Source organism: Panthera tigris, chromosome F3 (genome assembly GCF_018350195.1).
Source record: "Panthera tigris isolate Pti1 chromosome F3, P.tigris_Pti1_mat1.1, whole genome shotgun sequence".
Taxonomy (NCBI): domain Eukaryota; kingdom Metazoa; phylum Chordata; class Mammalia; order Carnivora; family Felidae; genus Panthera; species Panthera tigris.
The window spans coordinates 65580155-65596828 of record NC_056678.1 but is presented as its reverse complement, the minus strand read 5'-3'; the positions used below and the strand labels follow the sequence as shown (position 1 = coordinate 65596828).

General features: G+C 58.1%; 2 protein-coding genes across 4 annotated transcripts in view; both read left to right on the top strand.

The window, feature by feature from the left end:
- Window positions 1-9584, top strand: part of CADM3 (cell adhesion molecule 3) — a 29588-nt gene extending 20004 nt beyond the window's left edge. For all 3 annotated transcript variants that reach the window (XM_042976739.1, XM_042976740.1, XM_042976738.1), the window contains 7 exons: window positions 379-531; window positions 1192-1329; window positions 1647-1817; window positions 3953-4043; window positions 4440-4609; window positions 7041-7166; window positions 9345-9584. In XM_042976739.1, coding sequence (XP_042832673.1) covers window positions 379-531; window positions 1192-1329; window positions 1647-1817; window positions 3953-4043; window positions 4440-4609; window positions 7041-7166; window positions 9345-9463 — 968 coding nt within the window. In that variant the 3' untranslated portion in view covers window positions 9464-9584. The remainder of the gene's footprint in view (window positions 1-378; window positions 532-1191; window positions 1330-1646; window positions 1818-3952; window positions 4044-4439; window positions 4610-7040; window positions 7167-9344) is intronic.
- Window positions 9585-12967: 3383 nt separating this feature from the next.
- Window positions 12968-14722, top strand: ACKR1 (atypical chemokine receptor 1 (Duffy blood group)). Its single transcript, XM_007084277.3, has 2 exons — window positions 12968-13318; window positions 13727-14722. The coding sequence occupies exons 1-2, from the start codon at window positions 13295-13297 to the stop codon at window positions 14720-14722; spliced, it is 1020 nt and encodes a 339-aa protein (XP_007084339.1). The 5' UTR covers window positions 12968-13294.
- Window positions 14723-16674: the final 1952 nt, after the last annotated feature.

The following is a 16674-nucleotide window of genomic DNA, read 5'->3' as shown; positions in this document are numbered from 1 at the left end:
AGCACACTGGGCTCTCCAACTGACTCCAGAGAAATCTCGGCGTCCCAGCTCTGACCTGAGCCGTGCACGGTCCTACAGGGTCCCGGCGTGCCTACACCCCAGAGGAGCCCTAAGATTTAGCCTGTGTCAGTGTTGCCCCCACGGACTTGACGAGGAAGCCCACAAGATCCAACTCTGCTGTTCTGAGCGTCCCTGAGGCCGCTGTCCCCGGCGGCTCAGCAAAGTGGCTGGGACAAAAAGGCGGCTCCGTCTCTGGAGCCGTGTCCCCTGCCCTCGACCACACTAGACCCCTTCTCCCCGAGACGCTAGCCTGGGACTGGGAGGTGAGCATGACAGGTGCCGGTGAAAGCCCCGCCCCCTTTCTGCCAATTTCCCCAGCCCTTCGTGACAATCGGATCCAGCTGGTCAGATCTACTCCGCACGAGCTCAGCATCAGCATCAGCAACGTGGCGCTGGCGGATGAGGGCGAGTACACCTGCTCCATCTTTACCATGCCCGTGAGGACCGCCAAGTCCCTCGTCACCGTGCTCGGTGAGGCTCCCCACCCCAGGGGCTCCGCAGCACGCTGCCTGGCAAACCCAGCTCCTAGGTGAGCCCCTGAGGCAGCCAGGGGCCAGGCCAGGTCTCCAAGCATCGGGGAGAAGTTCAGTCCGTGCTTCCTTTGCCACGGAAGGAAGTGCAAAGCGCTCTGGGTTCTATCTAACCCTTTTTCCTCTACTTACTGTTTGCTCTGGGGGAAACCCCTTACCCTCTCTGAGCCTGAATCTCCTAACCTACGACAGACAGATGCTAACATCCATTCCACGTGCCTCCCAAGACCGGAGGAGGGAAACACGGGAAGTGCTTGCTGCGCATGACTATAATGTCCAAGTAACCGCAGCTGCTTACGTGCTCTTCTCCGGGTCCTATATTTCCATCTCCTTCTCTCCCCCCTGGAGCTTCCCACCAATTCTTTAGCCACCCAGCCGCGCGGTGGAGTGTCAGGTCACGCATCGGACCTTCCCTACTGGTCCTTAGGGAGGAGGTCAAAGACAAAGATGATTTCTCTAGTCTTCTACCCACTCTAAACCAAAGCAGGACCCAGGTATCCTGACCCTCAGAGAGGCCATCTCTGCAGGGAGAGCTGAGGTCACCTGAGGGTGCCTCTCCTTCCTATCTTGGCCATCCCCCCCCCCTCCCGCTCCATGGCAGGAATCCCGCAGAAGCCCATAATCTCTGGCTATAAGTCATCATTACGGGAAAAAGAAACAACCACCCTAAACTGTCAGTCTTCTGGAAGCAAGCCTGCAGCCCAGCTGACCTGGAGGAAAGGTGACCAAGAGCTCCATGGTAAGACCCCCCTGCTTTGGGGTTCAGGAGGAGGTGGCCGGGTGGGGGAGGAAGAGAGGCGGGCGTGTCTCCGTGTCTGTGTATGTGCACGTCCTCAGAAGGAGAAGGACAGATATTCCGTGCACACTCGTGTGTGTGTATGTGTGTGTTAGGGCTACGTTCTCCCTGTGTGTCCATAACCATTTCACAACTCTCTAAGTGTGTCTAAGTTGAGACTCACCATCCGTACGTCTGCCGTGGGGCCCACACTGTATCTGTGCGTTAGGGCTCACTCTGCGCCCGTGTGTGCGCGTGTGCGTGTCTGTTCTGCACTCCAGGGGAACCAACCCGCGTCCAGGAGGATCCCAACGGTAAAACCTTCACCGTGAGCAGCTCAGTGACCTTCCAGGTTTCCCGGGACGATGACGGGGCCGACATCGTATGCTCTGTGAACCATGAATCTCTAAAGGGGGCTGACAGATCCACCTCTCAGCGCATCGAGGTTCTATGTATGTTGTGGGCTTGTGGGTGGAGCGGGGTCAGGTATGAGCTGGGGGCGGGGAAAGGAAAGTGAGGTGGGCACAGGTAAGTGAGGAGATGACAGCACGAGGTGACAGCACGAGGCCAAGGGCGGGCAAGCTGTCCCGTAAAGGGCCCAAGAGCAAACATGTTAGGCTCTGGGGGCCGCGCGGTCTTAACTAATTCACTCTGCCGTTGCTGCAGGAAAACAGCCGTAAATGGTATGTAAACAAATTAGCGTGGGTGTGTTCCAATAAAACTTTATTTACAAAAACACGGAGCTGGCAGGATTTGGCCCAAAGGGCAAGTTTACCAAGCCCCGATCTAGGCCAGGCGTATGCAGCCAGATTGTAAACTGTGGTGTACGTGTGACAAGTCAGGAGTCAGAAGATGCAGGTTCTAGTCTGCCCTCCCCCACTTACAGGTCATGGGGGTTGAGGAAATAGCCTTACCCCATTGAGCTTGACTCTTTATTTGTAACATGAGAAAATGAACATGGCGGTCACTGAGGCCCCTTCTGAGACCAACATACTGTGATTTCCCAGATTTTCCTGGCGGTCCTTCCCGTCTGCCCCAGCTGTGGTGTTCTTGGGATTCACAGTCACTACCCTGAGCCTTTCCAAGGGTCCCCGTCTCTCTGTGGAATCTGCCTTGAGTACGGACGGGGCACATCCACCCTCACCTCAGGAGATTTGGAACTTTTCCGAGTGGGAGGAACTAAGATGAAAGAAAGTACAAAAGCAGAAGATAGTTACTCTTGTCCTAGGCATTTCTTGTCCTAACTTATCTAGAGGCGGGCCATTTTCCTAAAATAATCCCAGTGCTTCATCTTTTTTATGGAAGATCCAGGACCGACATCGGTGCTCTTCAAACTAATTGCTAGACCCATTGCTGAAGCCCATTGCTGAACGTGAGGCAGGTTTGGGGTGACGTCACTTCCGTTGGGCAGACTCGCAAGCTGGAGGCAGCTGGCCCGGATCCCAGCTGTGGTGCCACCAGTGACTAGCTGTGTGTCTTTCACCAAAGCTCGCCACCTCTCAGTGGCTTTTCCCCTTACTTCACGGAATTAACGTGAGGATCGAGGGGAAAATATATGAAACAACTTTGTGAACTTCTATATCGCTGTGAAGTGCCTCTCTGCTCATTAGTTATGAGCGTGGGGACCCCTGGCCTTGGGGTCGTTTCCCCCAGGCCCTGGTCTCTGTCCAGGGCTCCGAGGGCCCTCCCCTGTCTGAACCCCAAAGACTTCTCTATTAGGTAGCAGACCATCTGGCCTCTAGGCCCAACTGCGATCAGCAGTCAGTCAACAAATACTATACCCCAGGCACTGTGCTAGACTTTTCTGTGGTTGTGGGACCCTGGAACCCCCATTCTCTCATCTGGCCTGATTCTTTTTGTCCTGTTTGATCTGATGGAAACACGTCCATTAACTGGGTGTTAAGATTGGCTCTGTCCTCAGGGGAAGCTTGGCCTCTTTATCTGTTGTTCTAAACCAGCATCTGGTTGCATTGTTCTGTGAGGCCATCTGGACCTAGCATGCTAGCAGCCCGATGGTGCCAGTGGCAGATGCCATTATTCCGTCACAGAGCCCATCTATATCGTGTCAGTGCCTTTTTGCAGCCAAAATATGACCCCTGTCTCTTGTTGTTGCAAAGCTCTTCCTTCACTTTTGGGCTGACCACTAAAAATGATGCTCTGTGTGCAAGTGTCACTCCCGGCTTAAACTCCCGTGCAGAGCAGAGAGGATTGAGCGATTGTGAGCTCAATAAATGATCAAGTTCAAGTTCACTGGTTCTGTCAGAAATGTGGATTACGTCCCATTTATGTGCTGGGCACAGGTGCACCCGTGAACCCTCCTCAGCTCCCTGTTAGGATGCCCCTTCGGGTCCCACCAAGCACAGACCTTCAGAAATCCTACCTCTACGAGTTTGCAGTGCGAATCTCACACACGTTCAGTAGCGACGGTGGACTTGGCTTGCAAGAGGCAAAGGGCGGAGGCCCCATCCCTGGTCCCGTAGGCGCCTGAGGGGTAAAGCCTGTAATACACGGCTTGGTGACGGTGACATGGTGGCCCTCTCCTGGACGCTGGGACAGTTTTGCCCTGACATCACTTCCTTCTCCACAGACACACCAACGGCGAAGATTAGGCCAGACCCTCCGCATCCCCGCGAGGGCCAGAAGCTGTTGCTTCACTGTGAGGGTCGCGGAAATCCCGTGTAAGAAGATCCACTTTCTTCCTGCCCCTGCCACCCCTCTGTACCTCAGACTGTGATCTGCCCTTAGAGTGTCCCCGTCTCCCTCCTACCGTTGCTCCCCTGTCCAGCACCATCCATCCTCTGACTGTTTCTCTTACAAAGCAGCAGAAAAGGTCACCCCCTGGCTGTCCCCGAGGTCCCCAGGGGCACCAAGCCACAGTCAGACACAAGTTAGAAAATCTCCTTCATCCTCAAATCGAACCCTCCCTCCGAGCAGCTCGTGTCTGTGGCTCCTGTAACTCCTTGAGCCTTCGTCAAACTGTCCTTGACTTCCTTTGCCCAGTTATTGTTTTTGTTCCCCTTCCGTCCCCCCGGCCTGCTCTCCCCCTAACACGTGTGATTTCTCTGCCTCCACAGCCCCCAGCAGTACCTGTGGGAGAAGGAAGGCAGTGTGCCCCCGCTAAAGATGACCCAGGAGAGTGCCCTGATCTTCCCCTTCCTCAACAAGAGCGACAGCGGGACCTACGGCTGCACGGCCACCAGCAACATGGGCAGCTACAAGGCCTACTACACGCTCAACGTGAACGGTGAGCCCCCCTCCGTCCACCCTGCACTCTGCCTCTCCATCTCCTGAGAGCGCCCCTCGCCATGCACGGGGCCAAGTGAGTGGACAGGAGCCCGCCATGGGAGGGCCTGGGCCTCGGCCTCTGGGTCCACTCTGGAATGTGTAATACGGGACGATCAACACAATAGCGGGCTCTGGTCTGCCTCTGGTTAGCACTGGCGGCCCACATGATGCCGTCATTGCACCCCTGCACTCCCCCTCCCCGCACCCCTACACCCACTCTGGCAGAGGCCCCAGAGTCTCTCCGGGGCAGCTGTGGGGGTTTCCCTGTCCAGTGGGCTGCCTCTCCCGTGACCAGGATGGGAGGCGTGCCGCTGCACTCCTTCCTGCCTTCCTTGGCCACAGCAGAGTGGGTCGAGGCAGAACACAGAGATCCGCTTGTACTCGGCTGAGGCACAGGGCATTTCCTCTGACGCCCTGTCTTCCCGAGACGCTAGTGACGCTTCTTCTCTGAAGTTCTCCCCGAAGGTGTGACCACAAAACCCAGCTTCAGGAGGAGTGACAGGCTAGCATGGAGGTCCCTTTACTGGAGAGTTGGCAGAAGTCTGGAAGAACCCGATGGCAGTGGGGTCCCGCCAGAAAACCTCACAAGCCTTTCCTGAGAATAGGGGAGATCCGCTGTCGGGGGAACAGCAGGGACTCCCTTATTGGAAATGCCCGTTAAATCAGCGAGGTGATGGCAGTTGAGGCTCCCATAGATAAGAGACCTGAGACCTTGGGACGAGGATGTTTGTGTAGATGGGGTGATTCTGGCTCCACGGGCAGACCTCAGCATGTGGGAGCTGCCTCCGCACGACAGAGCTCTTGTAGGATGCCAGCAGCAAGGCTGAGGTCCAGTGTTGGCCCCCAGAGCTCCCGCAGCCAACTCTGATGGCACTGGCAGTGAGAGAAAGTTCTGGCGCCCCTGTGGTTGGTCTCCTGCCGGTCCCACCCCCACCAGCGGTCGGTCTGACATGACTGCTTCGGTGCTGACACCTGGTGGTAGGAGGGGGTCCTGCATTTTCCTCCAGGAGGATCCTAAGCAGTCCTGACGCCACCAGCCTGGAAGGAAGAAATGGAGTTCTACCTAGAGACAGGGATCCGTAACTGATGGCCGTGGGAAGCTGTGTTTTTCTAAGAGATTTCCACTTCCATAGCCCCTGGAACAATGATCCAGGATTATTTTTTTTTTAATGTGGACCGTATCACCTACTGCTTGGGAGAAAGACGGGGGTAACCTCCCTCCTTTTCTTCCGCTTTAACACCCTCACAACCACCCCATCATGTCATGAATTCCCAAGGCCCATCCTCTCCCTCCCTCCCAAGCAGAGCAGAAAAAAAACACCAAAAAACCAGAGCGTAAATGTGTTCTTTTCAAATTAGGCGTAGACAGGCAAGGAACCAAAAAGCTGCCCAGTCAAGCCTGAGGAGACAGGGTAGGAAAGACAAAATATATAAGGAGTCAGTGAGGCCTCAAGACTCCAGCAGAGTCTGTGGGAAAACAGTGGCTCTCCCATGGGTGGAGGAGTTATATCTACGGCTAATGCAATTTTGGACACATCCAGCCTATGCCCTGGGCCTGGGCGCCGTCTCCTCAGATATTTGGGACTTGGACTAAGCTGGTGCTGTCCTTGGCATGCCTGTGGCCCAGGCTGTGCTCTGAGGATCTGTCCCCTGTAAATGCTGCAGTGGAGGGCGGTTTCTCTAATCTGATGGCGGAGACAGGGGCCACCGTGGGAGGAAAGCACCGGGGCCATCCATGAAGGAAGTCTCTTTGCCTTTCCCATAAGCCTCTGGATGCTGGGATGTCCCAGATCTCCCAGATGAGACACGCTGCAGGACTGGGATGTAGCTGGAACCCTGAACTTCTCCCTCTGCAAAGAGGGAGCACTGGTTATTACACAGCATCGCCTTCTGTAAGGTGCTGCCAGAGTTCCCAATTCTTGGCTTTGTCCACCAGACAGACCTCCTCGATCTGGTCTCAGGGCAATAGGTGAACAGACTGGGAAGCCCCCCGACAGAAGCCAGGTCTGGACATCAAGCAGGCAGGAGGGGAAGAGGGCATGATGACAGGGAAGGAATACTCTGATACCCGCTGAAAGTCGAAGCAAGAGAGAGAACAAGAAATGATGGAAATCTTAAAGCTACTTGGACCAAAGCTTCGGTGCCACGGACACAATTTAAAGGGTTGAGTGTGAGCAGATTCATCAGCTTATTCGTGAAGACATAATCTGTTTTATAATTACTGCGTTCCAGACAAGGGTACAAAATAAGGCTTATCCCCTCTGCCGTGTGACGCGCTCCATTCTCCTGATGTCGGCCCGCGTCCTGTGCTGTGTACGATACCCATGGCCGGAGATGCTCTAAGACAAGGGCTCTTCCCAGGTCTGACTGTGTGCGTCCCCTCCCTGCAGACCCCAGCCCAGTGCCCTCGTCGTCCAGCACCTACCACGCCATCATTGGTGGGATCGTGGCTTTCATCGTCTTCCTGCTTCTCATCCTGCTTATCTTCCTGGGCCACTACTTGATCCGGCACAAAGGTCAGAGGCAGCAGGGGGCTGGGGGGCAGGTGGGGAGGCAGCCGGGGGCTGGGGGCAGGCCTTTGGAGACTCAGTGGCCCCTTGGAGTGTGAGAGGAAGAAAGGAGGCAGCCAGCCCTGCGATGACTGAGCGCCACGAACCCCGCAGTAGAGCCCGATCCCTCGGTGATCTTCCCACTCAGCCAGCTGCTGCTCCCACGCCGCTCTGCCTCCAGGGTCTCCTGCTTGAAGGCAGAGACCAGCCCGAACTGCCTCTCTGTCCCATCCTGTCCTGCACTTTCTTGCCTTCTCATCTACCTGTCCTCTGATTCCCTGGCCCCTTGTCCCCACACCATCTCTTCCCGCCTCCCCTTATCCGTGCCCGCAGACCCTCCTCTCAGGCGCTCCCCTCTGCAACTGCTTTAGCCAGCAGCCCAGTGCTTGGGCGGACCCGGATCTCGGCTGCCTGCTGAGGGGTTGAGCTGCAGTTTCCCTGTCCCCATCTAGGGTGTGTGTGTGCACACGCGTGTCCTCACAGGTACACACATACACATGCACATATACACATACAGGTACACATTCCACATGCAGGTGCACACACACGTATACACACAGGTACACACATACACATGCACACAGGATGTGCACACATACATGCTTATGCACACATGTGCGCACGCACGCATGCGCACACACACACATGCGCACATACACATACAGGTACACGTTCCACATGAAGGTGCACACACACATATACACAGGTACACACACATGCACACAGGATGTGCACACATACATGATTGTGCACACATGCAGACACACACATACAGGTACATGTTCCACATGCAGATGCACACACACACATACACACAGGTACACACACACATGCACACAGGATGTGCACATATACATGATTATGCACACATGTGCAGACACATGCACACATACACATACAGGTACGCATTCCACATGCAGGTACACACACGCATATACACACAGGTACACACATACACATGCACACAGGATGTGCACACATACATGCTTATGCACACATGTGCACACACACATGCACACACACACATGCGCACATACACATACAGGTACACATTCCACATGAAGGTGCACACACACATATACACAGGTACACACATACACATGCACACAGGATGTGCACACATACATGATTGTGCACACATGCAGACACACACATACAGGTACATGTTCCACATGCAGATGCACACACACACATACACACAGGTACACACACACATGCACACAGGATGTGCACATATACATGATTATGCACACATGTGCAGACACATGCACACATACACATACAGGTACGCATTCCACATGCAGGTACACACGCATATACACACAGGTACACACATACACATGCACACAGGATGTGCACACATACATGATTGTGCACACATGCAGACACACACATACAGGTACACGTTCCACATGCTGGTGCACACACACACATATACACACAGGTACACACACATGCACACAGGATGTGCACACATACATGATATGCACACATGCAGACACACACATACAGGTACACGTTCCACATGCAGGTGCACACACACATGCACACAGGATGTGCACACATACATGCTTATGCACACATGTGCATACACACACATGCACACATACACATACAGGTACATATTCCACACGCAGGTGCACACACATGCACACATACACACAGGTACACAATACACATGCGGGTGCACACACACACATGTACACATACACATACACAGGCACGCACGTGTACATACATGCATACTCATATACACAGGTGCATGCACGCTTGAGCACACATGTGCAGACAGGCATGCACATGCATACACGCATACACACGTGCACACATATACTCGCGTGCACACGCATGCATGCAGGCACACATACACACGCACCTATACACACACGTACTCACATGCGCACACACGCATGTGTACATACGTACACGTACATGCACTAACACGCACGCTTTTTTGCCTGTATTATAAATGAGATTCTAATTAAGGTTAGCATTCATTAATTCGTGGGGGCGTGGTCAGGTGATGGATGTTGACAGCAAGATGCAAACTGGGTTGGGCGGGGAAGAAGGCTCTAGGAGCAGGTGCGGTGGGTGGGCGAGGCCGGGGCAGGGGGCTTCAGAGGTGTGGAAACTGCCTCTCCCCAGGAACCTACCTGACACACGAGGCCAAAGGCTCGGATGACGCCCCAGATGCAGACACAGCCATCATCAACGCAGAAGGCGGGCAGTCGGGCGGGGATGACAAGAAGGAGTATTTCATCTAGAGGCGCCCAGCCACCTCCTACGCCCCCAGGGGCCCCGCGGGGACTGCCGGGGCCACCGCCAACCTGGACTTGTACAGAGCGACCCCAGGGCCGCCCCTCCCGCTTGCTCCCCGGCCCCCCCACCCCCCTGTACAGAATGTCTGCTTTGGGTGCGGTTTTGTACTCGGTTTGGAATGGGGAGGGAGGAGGGCGGGGGGGAGGGAGGGTTGCCCTCAGCCCTTTCCGTGGCTTCTCTGCGTTTGGGTTATTATTATTTTTATAACAATCCCAAATCAAATCCGTCTCCAGGCTGGAGGGGCAGGGGCCCCGGGGTGAGGAAAGCTAAAGCCCCTGGAGTGTTAGGAGGAGGGCGAAGGCGCAGGGGTCAGGACAGGGCTCTGAGCCGGGCTGGTGGGGGGGCGGGTGCCCTCTCCAGCCCCGCGTCCTCCACCTGGCTTTCTCCGGGGAGGGGATGGGGAGGTGGTGGGCGGAAGCCGCAGGGGCCCTCCCTCTGCTGGCCGGCCGGCCGCACACCTCCAGCTGGGGACAGGGAACCAGGCGCCGCCCCGTCGTCACCCCCCTCCCCCACCACCGCGGGAGAGGGGCGAGCGGGAGGGTCCCGAGGAGGCGTGACCTGCAGGTGGCAGGCAGCCAGGCAGGGACCCGGGGCCTCGACACGGGGAGGATGCAGGCCCCCGCGAGGAGGCGTGGGTCCTGGCAGAGGACCTCGCAGAGGCAGAGGAAGGATCGCAGAGATGGCGGTGGACCCCTGGGCCCCCTCCACGGCCAGGGAAGCCGGGCCCCTCGGGGGCGGCGCAGAGGAAGGCTGTCCCCTCCCGGCTCCGGCAGCTGTGGGAGCGGCGCCGCTCCGGGCCCCTCGCTCTGACCCGAGCCCCGAGCCCCGAGCCCCGACTGTCGCTCGGCAACCACTCCTCCATGGCATCGCTCGGCAACCACTCCTCCCCGTCTTGTGCCGCCTGCACCCCTTCCCGTTCCCTCAGCAGCCAGGCAGACATAACAACAAAAATACTAAAAGGAGCTTCACTGCACTGAGCTGTTTCCTGCCCAGACGAGGGGAGTAATGTGAACTCTGCGGGTGTGTGGTTGTCGTGTCTGTGCTTGTGTCTGTGTGTGTGCACGTGTGTGTGTGTGTGTGTGTGTGTGTGCACGCGCGCATGTGAAAGAAAGAGAGAGGGCCCCGGGGCAGGTGGGCAGGTGGGAGGCGGCAGGACGCACGAAGGAAGGGCTTCGGGGGCAGGGGAGCCCTGGTCGGGCTGTGTCCCTCGCCTGGGCTGCCGCTGCATCCCCGCACGTCCCAGGCCACCCTCGGTGCCCGCCCGTCGCGGAGAGAACAGTCCCAGAATGTGTTTTGCTCGGCTGTCCGTCTCGTCTCTCCCTCAGACACAGAGCATCCAAACCCTGCCTCGATTTCCCTTCTCAGAGCCATGGAGTCAGTGCCACAGCCTCTGCTATGCAGCCCGCAGGCCTGTCCCCGGCACTGACCCTGGAATGACCACGGTCACTTCTCTCCCCGCCCCGTGCGTAGTCGCTACCCTGCTCAGCGGGCGCTGGGGCTGAAGCCCGTCTCCTTCCCATCTCCGCCCCTGCCTTCGATTTTCTGTCTTCCTCTGTTGCCGTGGAGATGAGGTTGCTCGCCCTCCCTGTCCTGCTGGGGGCGCCCTGCCTCAGAGCCAGAGCCCCTTGGCCCCGCTCCCCGCTCCAGCACGTCCTCCCTGAGGCCTGCCCACACCCCCCTCAGTTCAGGTAACGCCCTCGCGAATCTTCCAGCCGCTGGTCAGGGCCCTCGGGCACCACAGCCACCCCCGCCTGAGCCAGGGCGCCCCCGACCTCACAGCAGCAAGGCGGCCCGGGGCCCCAGGCCCGTGGGCTCCCCGTCTCCCAGCACCCGCTTTTGGGAAAATGACCTTTCCTCTTTGAGCTGAACCACTCTGTCCATATTACACAGAAGCCATATTTGTACGGGGGGGCGGGGGGAGGGGCCGTCGTGCTGTGTGTGTCTGTCTGTGGGGTGGGGGGACGGGAGCAGGGAGGGGATCGTGTATCTTTATAATCTTTCTAACTCTCCTGTGCTGATCTCAGAGGGGCCACCCTCAATATATCTGGATTATCCGTGTCGTCCGGCTGCCTCCTTCTTCCTGCCCTTGCCCCCGTGGGGATATGTGCGTGTAAGGGCTTCTGCCGGCGTCCCCTGCACCTGCCGGGCCGCTGCGTCTCTGATGGACACAACAGAACTCTCCAAGGGAGAGAAGGGTGTTCACCCCCCTTGGGCTGGGTCCGTGCCTTCCAGAGTGTGCGGGGTGGGGCCCTGGACTGCTCCCCGCTGCCCTCTGCCCGGCGGTGCTGGAGGAGATGGAATCGGAGGCACCGTCAACCCCACTGCAGGAGAGACCCCCCCTCGGAGGCACCGTCAACCCCACTGCAGGGGAGACCCCCCCCAGCCCCCGCCAGGGCCACTGTCCAACCCGCTCACGTTGAACCTGAACTGAGCTGGCACCCTGGGGGGAAAGGGGACCATCTGTGTGAGGCACCCCCCCCGTGTGTCTTTGCTTCCCCCCTCTGGCCGCACGCACCCCAATATAGATGAGAAAGAGCTACCCGGTGAAACGGAGTAAAAACATCCCATGCTTTCTTGGAATGAAACGGTGTCACCTAACGGGCCCCTATCTCATCCTTCTGACTCCGATGCTCCGGGACTCCCCCCTCCCAACGTCCGGGCCCTCTCCCCACCCAAGAGAGAGTAAAATGCAGGGGTGGGGAACGAAAGAGCAGAGACCGTGAGAAGCGGCGGAGGGGAAGGGGCCGCGGAAGAACAGAGGCGTTGGCTCAGGGGGACGCGTCCGCGGGGCGAATGCTTTCCCTCTGCCGGCCCGAGAGCCGTCGAAGCCCCCAGCCCTGTGAGGAACTTCACAGTTGGTAGGACGCCCACCCAGTGTAGCAGCTCCAGAGGCGTTCCGGCCCCCGACAGAAGTATGGACAGAGATTACCCCACAGGCAGCATTTTAAAATCTGCTGTCCCATCCTCCGCCAGGGGCTGCTCTGACTCGTCACACTGTGTGTGGTGCTTGCATGGCGAATGCATTCACCACGCCCACCGGTGGCCAGACAGACACCCAGTCACTCCCCGAAGCAGCTTCATTGTGCAGCCTGGGCAACTGCCCCCCGGCCCTTCCCCTACTCGCACCGGACCGGCCAGACGCCTGCCTGACGCCCAGCCCTCAGATCCGTGCGCATGGCACCCAGCACGCAGCCACCCACACAGACAGGTGCACGGGCCCCTCAGGCCGCGAACGCCCCCAGGATCCAACCCCAGGCCCCACTGACACGCCCCCCCCCACAAACATGTCGCCCTGGATCCAGTTCAAGGGGATGGAGAAGCAGCGAGAGTCATCGACTGTCCTTTCCCTCCACTTTCCCAGCACGCCTCTTATCGCTGTCTTGCGCGTAACCCCTGGCCCTCTCTTCCTTCCTTGTGCCTGAAGGATCCGTCCTGGCTGGAAAGCCCCCTGGCTTCTCAGCCTCCCTTTCCACCTGTGGGAAAATACCCACTATCTGGTCGCCACCTTTTTCCTTTCCCGAGTGCAGGTCCCACTGGCGGAATCCAGCCTCAAAACAGGAAGTCCTGGGCTGGTGCCCCCCGCGGGCCTGAGGCCGAGACAGGCAATGGGCGTGGGGCAAAGGCTTCCTGACTTTCCCGCTCCCCCCCGCCGCCTGGCCCATGGCCCTGCCCAGAACTGATGGCCTTCATTAGTCCCTGGCACTTATCTTGGAGCCACAGTCACCGACAGGACGTCCCCGGCCCTTGCCTCTGCCTGCTCTGAGCTCAGCGGCACCATGGGGAACTGTCTGCGGCACCGGGTGAGTGTGGGGCCAGGCCCGCGGCCCCCCACCTCTTGGCCCGTGGTCTTTCTGTCTGCCCCTCGGTGGTCTTCATACGCCTTTCCTTCTCTCCTCGTCTCTCGCCCTCCCTCTTCTTCCTTTTTCTCCCTCCCACTCTGGTCTCCCGGGCCCCCCCCCCCCACCATCATCGTCCTCACTTCCAGCCGGGTCCCGGGCGCCCCGGCCCTGACGTCGTCCGACTCTTACGGTGCTCTCCGGTCCCTCCCCTGCCCCTCCCTCCCAGGCTCCGGGGCTCCCTGTGCCGGCCTCTCCCACTGTCCCCCCTGCTTCCACTCCACCTGTCCCCCTCTCCCTGCCCTCATTCCCCCGGACTCTTCAGTGGGGTAAGCCAATGATCTGACTGTCCCCTTTGGGGATGCCCTCCAGGTGGCGGATGAGGACGCTACAAAGTTCACCTTGGGAGAAGATATTTGGGATGAGTTTAATGACTCCTATGACATGAACTACAACTACAGCATTGTGGAAGCCGCCGCCCCCTGCCGCTCCTGCCCCCTGCTCGACGACTCCTCTCTGCCCTTCTTCGTCCTCGCCAGCGTCCTGGGCATCCTTGCGGGGGGAGCCGTGCTCTTTGCGCTTCTCAGGCCTCTCTTCCACTGGCGGGTCTGCCCTGAGCGGCCGGTCCTCGTACAGCTGGCCGTGGGCAGCACCCTCTTCAGTATCGTGGTGCCCATCCTGGCCCCGGGCCTCAACGGGATCCAGAGCACGGCCCTGTGCCGCCTGGCACACTTGTTCTGGTACGGCTCAGCCTTTGCCCAGGCTCTGCTGATTGGGTGCCACGCCTGCCTGGGCCCCAAACTGGATGTGGGCCACGTCGCGGGCATCACCCTGTGGCTCACTGTGGGACTCTGGGGAGCGGCTCTTCTCCTGGGGCTGCCCGTCACGCTGGCCAGTGACACTTCCCGTGGACTCTGCTCCCTGAGCTTCAACAGGAGCCCCAGGTTTCTGCCGCTTTTGCACGTGGTGGCCAGCTTTACCGCCTTCACCTTGTTGCCACTGGGCTTGTTAGGTACCAAGGCGCTGACGAAAGCGTGGGGCAGGTGGCCAGGTCCCTGCGTTAGTGTCCTGTGGGTCTGGTTTGTTTTCTGGTGGCCTCACGGGCTGGCTCTGGGGTTGGACTTCCTTGTGAGGTCCAAGTCCTTGGTACTGTCGACGTGTCTGGCCCAGCAGGCTCTGGACCTGCTCCTGCACCTGGCAGAGGCCCTGGCGATACTCCACGGTGTGGCCACGCCCCTGCTCCTGGCCCTGTTCTACCACCAGACCACCCGCACGCCCCTGCCCTCCCTGCCTCTCTCGGCAAGACGGCCTTCTCATCTGGACCCCCCGGGAGGCAAGTCCCAGCTCCCTTCGCACCTGTCAACCTGAATTAAAGTCTACGCTACTGTTACCGAGCTGCTGGTTTCTCGTTTTATCCGGGGACGCAGAGGAGAGGAAGGAGAATGGAGAGGGAGAGGGAGAGAGGGAGGGATTTCACACCAGACTTCCCGGCCAGCGTCTGTTTCTCTAGCTGGCCTGGGGAGAAAGTGTACAAACACCCTCAGGGCGCACAGATGTTCTCTCTAGAGGCTACCGCTATCTCAAAGGCAAGGGGAAGAGGCACCAGAGAATGAGGGGAGCCGCTGCCCCGGAAAAACTCGAAGAGATGGCTTAGCAGATGAGGAAGGAAGAGAAACTGTTGCGGAAAAGCAGGGATAGAGACCACGGGCCCCAGAGAGAGAAAAACAGAGAAGAGTGAAAACGAGCCAAGAACGGGACTCCCCACCCTGGCTGGCTCGTCCCGCCTTCCTCTCCGCCTTCTATCCGACACCTGTTGGCTTTGCTTAGAGATCAGGGTGGTGGGCAAGGAGGAGAGAAGCATCCTGGGGGACCTCACTTAGTCCGGGAACATTCATTCGAGAGAATTCCCAAAGCCACTTCCCAGGAATCATCTCTCTGAAGTTTATTTCTCGGCAGGACCCTAATCCCCGTGCGTGTACACGCGTGCATGTGTGTGTGTGTGTGTGTGTGCTCACGTGGGTGTGCATCTGTCTCTATCTGTAGGGACCCATCCATGCTGGGTGCAGGCATGAGATACCACTCGTCCGCGTGCGGCTCGCCTGCCCGTCAGTGTCCGCACCACACACACCTGTGTGCCAGCTCTGACCTCTCTCAGACCCTTCCTTCCACTTTGTCCCCTTCTCCGTCCTGGTTTTCAGGACGTGGAATCAGGATTTATGACTCAGTCCTTGCCCAAATGAGTTTTCTTTCCCCCGGCTTCTGTGCTGAGTCTTTTCTGTGTGGGATGCGTAGCGGGAACGAAACATCAAGAAGTCCAGAAGGTTGAGACACTTCAAAGGGAGGGGCCTGATCTGACTCATCTTCTGCTTAGAATCCCCCAAATTTCCCTTTCAAACCCCGGCTCCTGAAATGAACCTTTCTCGCCCCACAAATCTTTCCCTCCACCTTCTACACCACACCCCGCTGCTGCTCTGGGAGCTTCTCCCCCAGATACCACCCCCCCCCCACTCCCTGGCTGCATGATCCTGACCCTGGGGGCTTTTTCCTCCAAGTTTGGGCCATGGTCGGAAGGCCACTGGATAAGCAGAACAACTTCTGCCACCAACAAATTCACCCTCTACCCGAGATGCCACACACAAAAACGAGTTTCTCCCTCCAAGCCAATTCAAAGCTGGGGAAACTTGAGAGGGTACCTTCCCCACCTGTCTGAATCCGGATACCGCCTCTCCGCTTCCTAAAGATGCAGGCTAACCCGGTTTTCCCCTACACCGTTTCTGCTGGACTCTCCGGGCTCGGAGATAAATAGGAGAGTGCAGGAGAGGAGCAGGCGGGAGCTAGAACAGCCCAGGCAGGCGGCAGACAGGCTCCGGAATTTTCCTGGGTGGGTGCGTGACAAAGCCTCGAAATCCGCCCGCCCCCCACCCGACAACCTCCTGTCTCCTAGCAACCCCCAGGATAGCTGCGGATTGGTACATCCTAAATGGAAAGGCGGGACTTAGGGCCGGTGGAGCCGCGGGAGGCCCGTTCTGAGACAGAAAGGAGAGAGGAGAAAAATGCAGGAAAACCAGAGAATTTACAAACCTAAATTATAATAAGGCCTCCAACCACCGGTCGTGAAGACGTCACAGGCTTTTCTCTCTTACCCCCTTTGCAGCGGCTCCTGGGGACCCGCCAGCCCTGCCCTCTCCCCATCTTCCTGGACATCACCCAGCCCCTCGCGGGGCCCTGGATGCCAGGCTGACCTAGTTGAGAGGCAGGGGAGGGTGTTTGCCTTCGCTGAGCCTTCCAGGGTAATCTGATGCACGTGGAGGCTGTCTTTA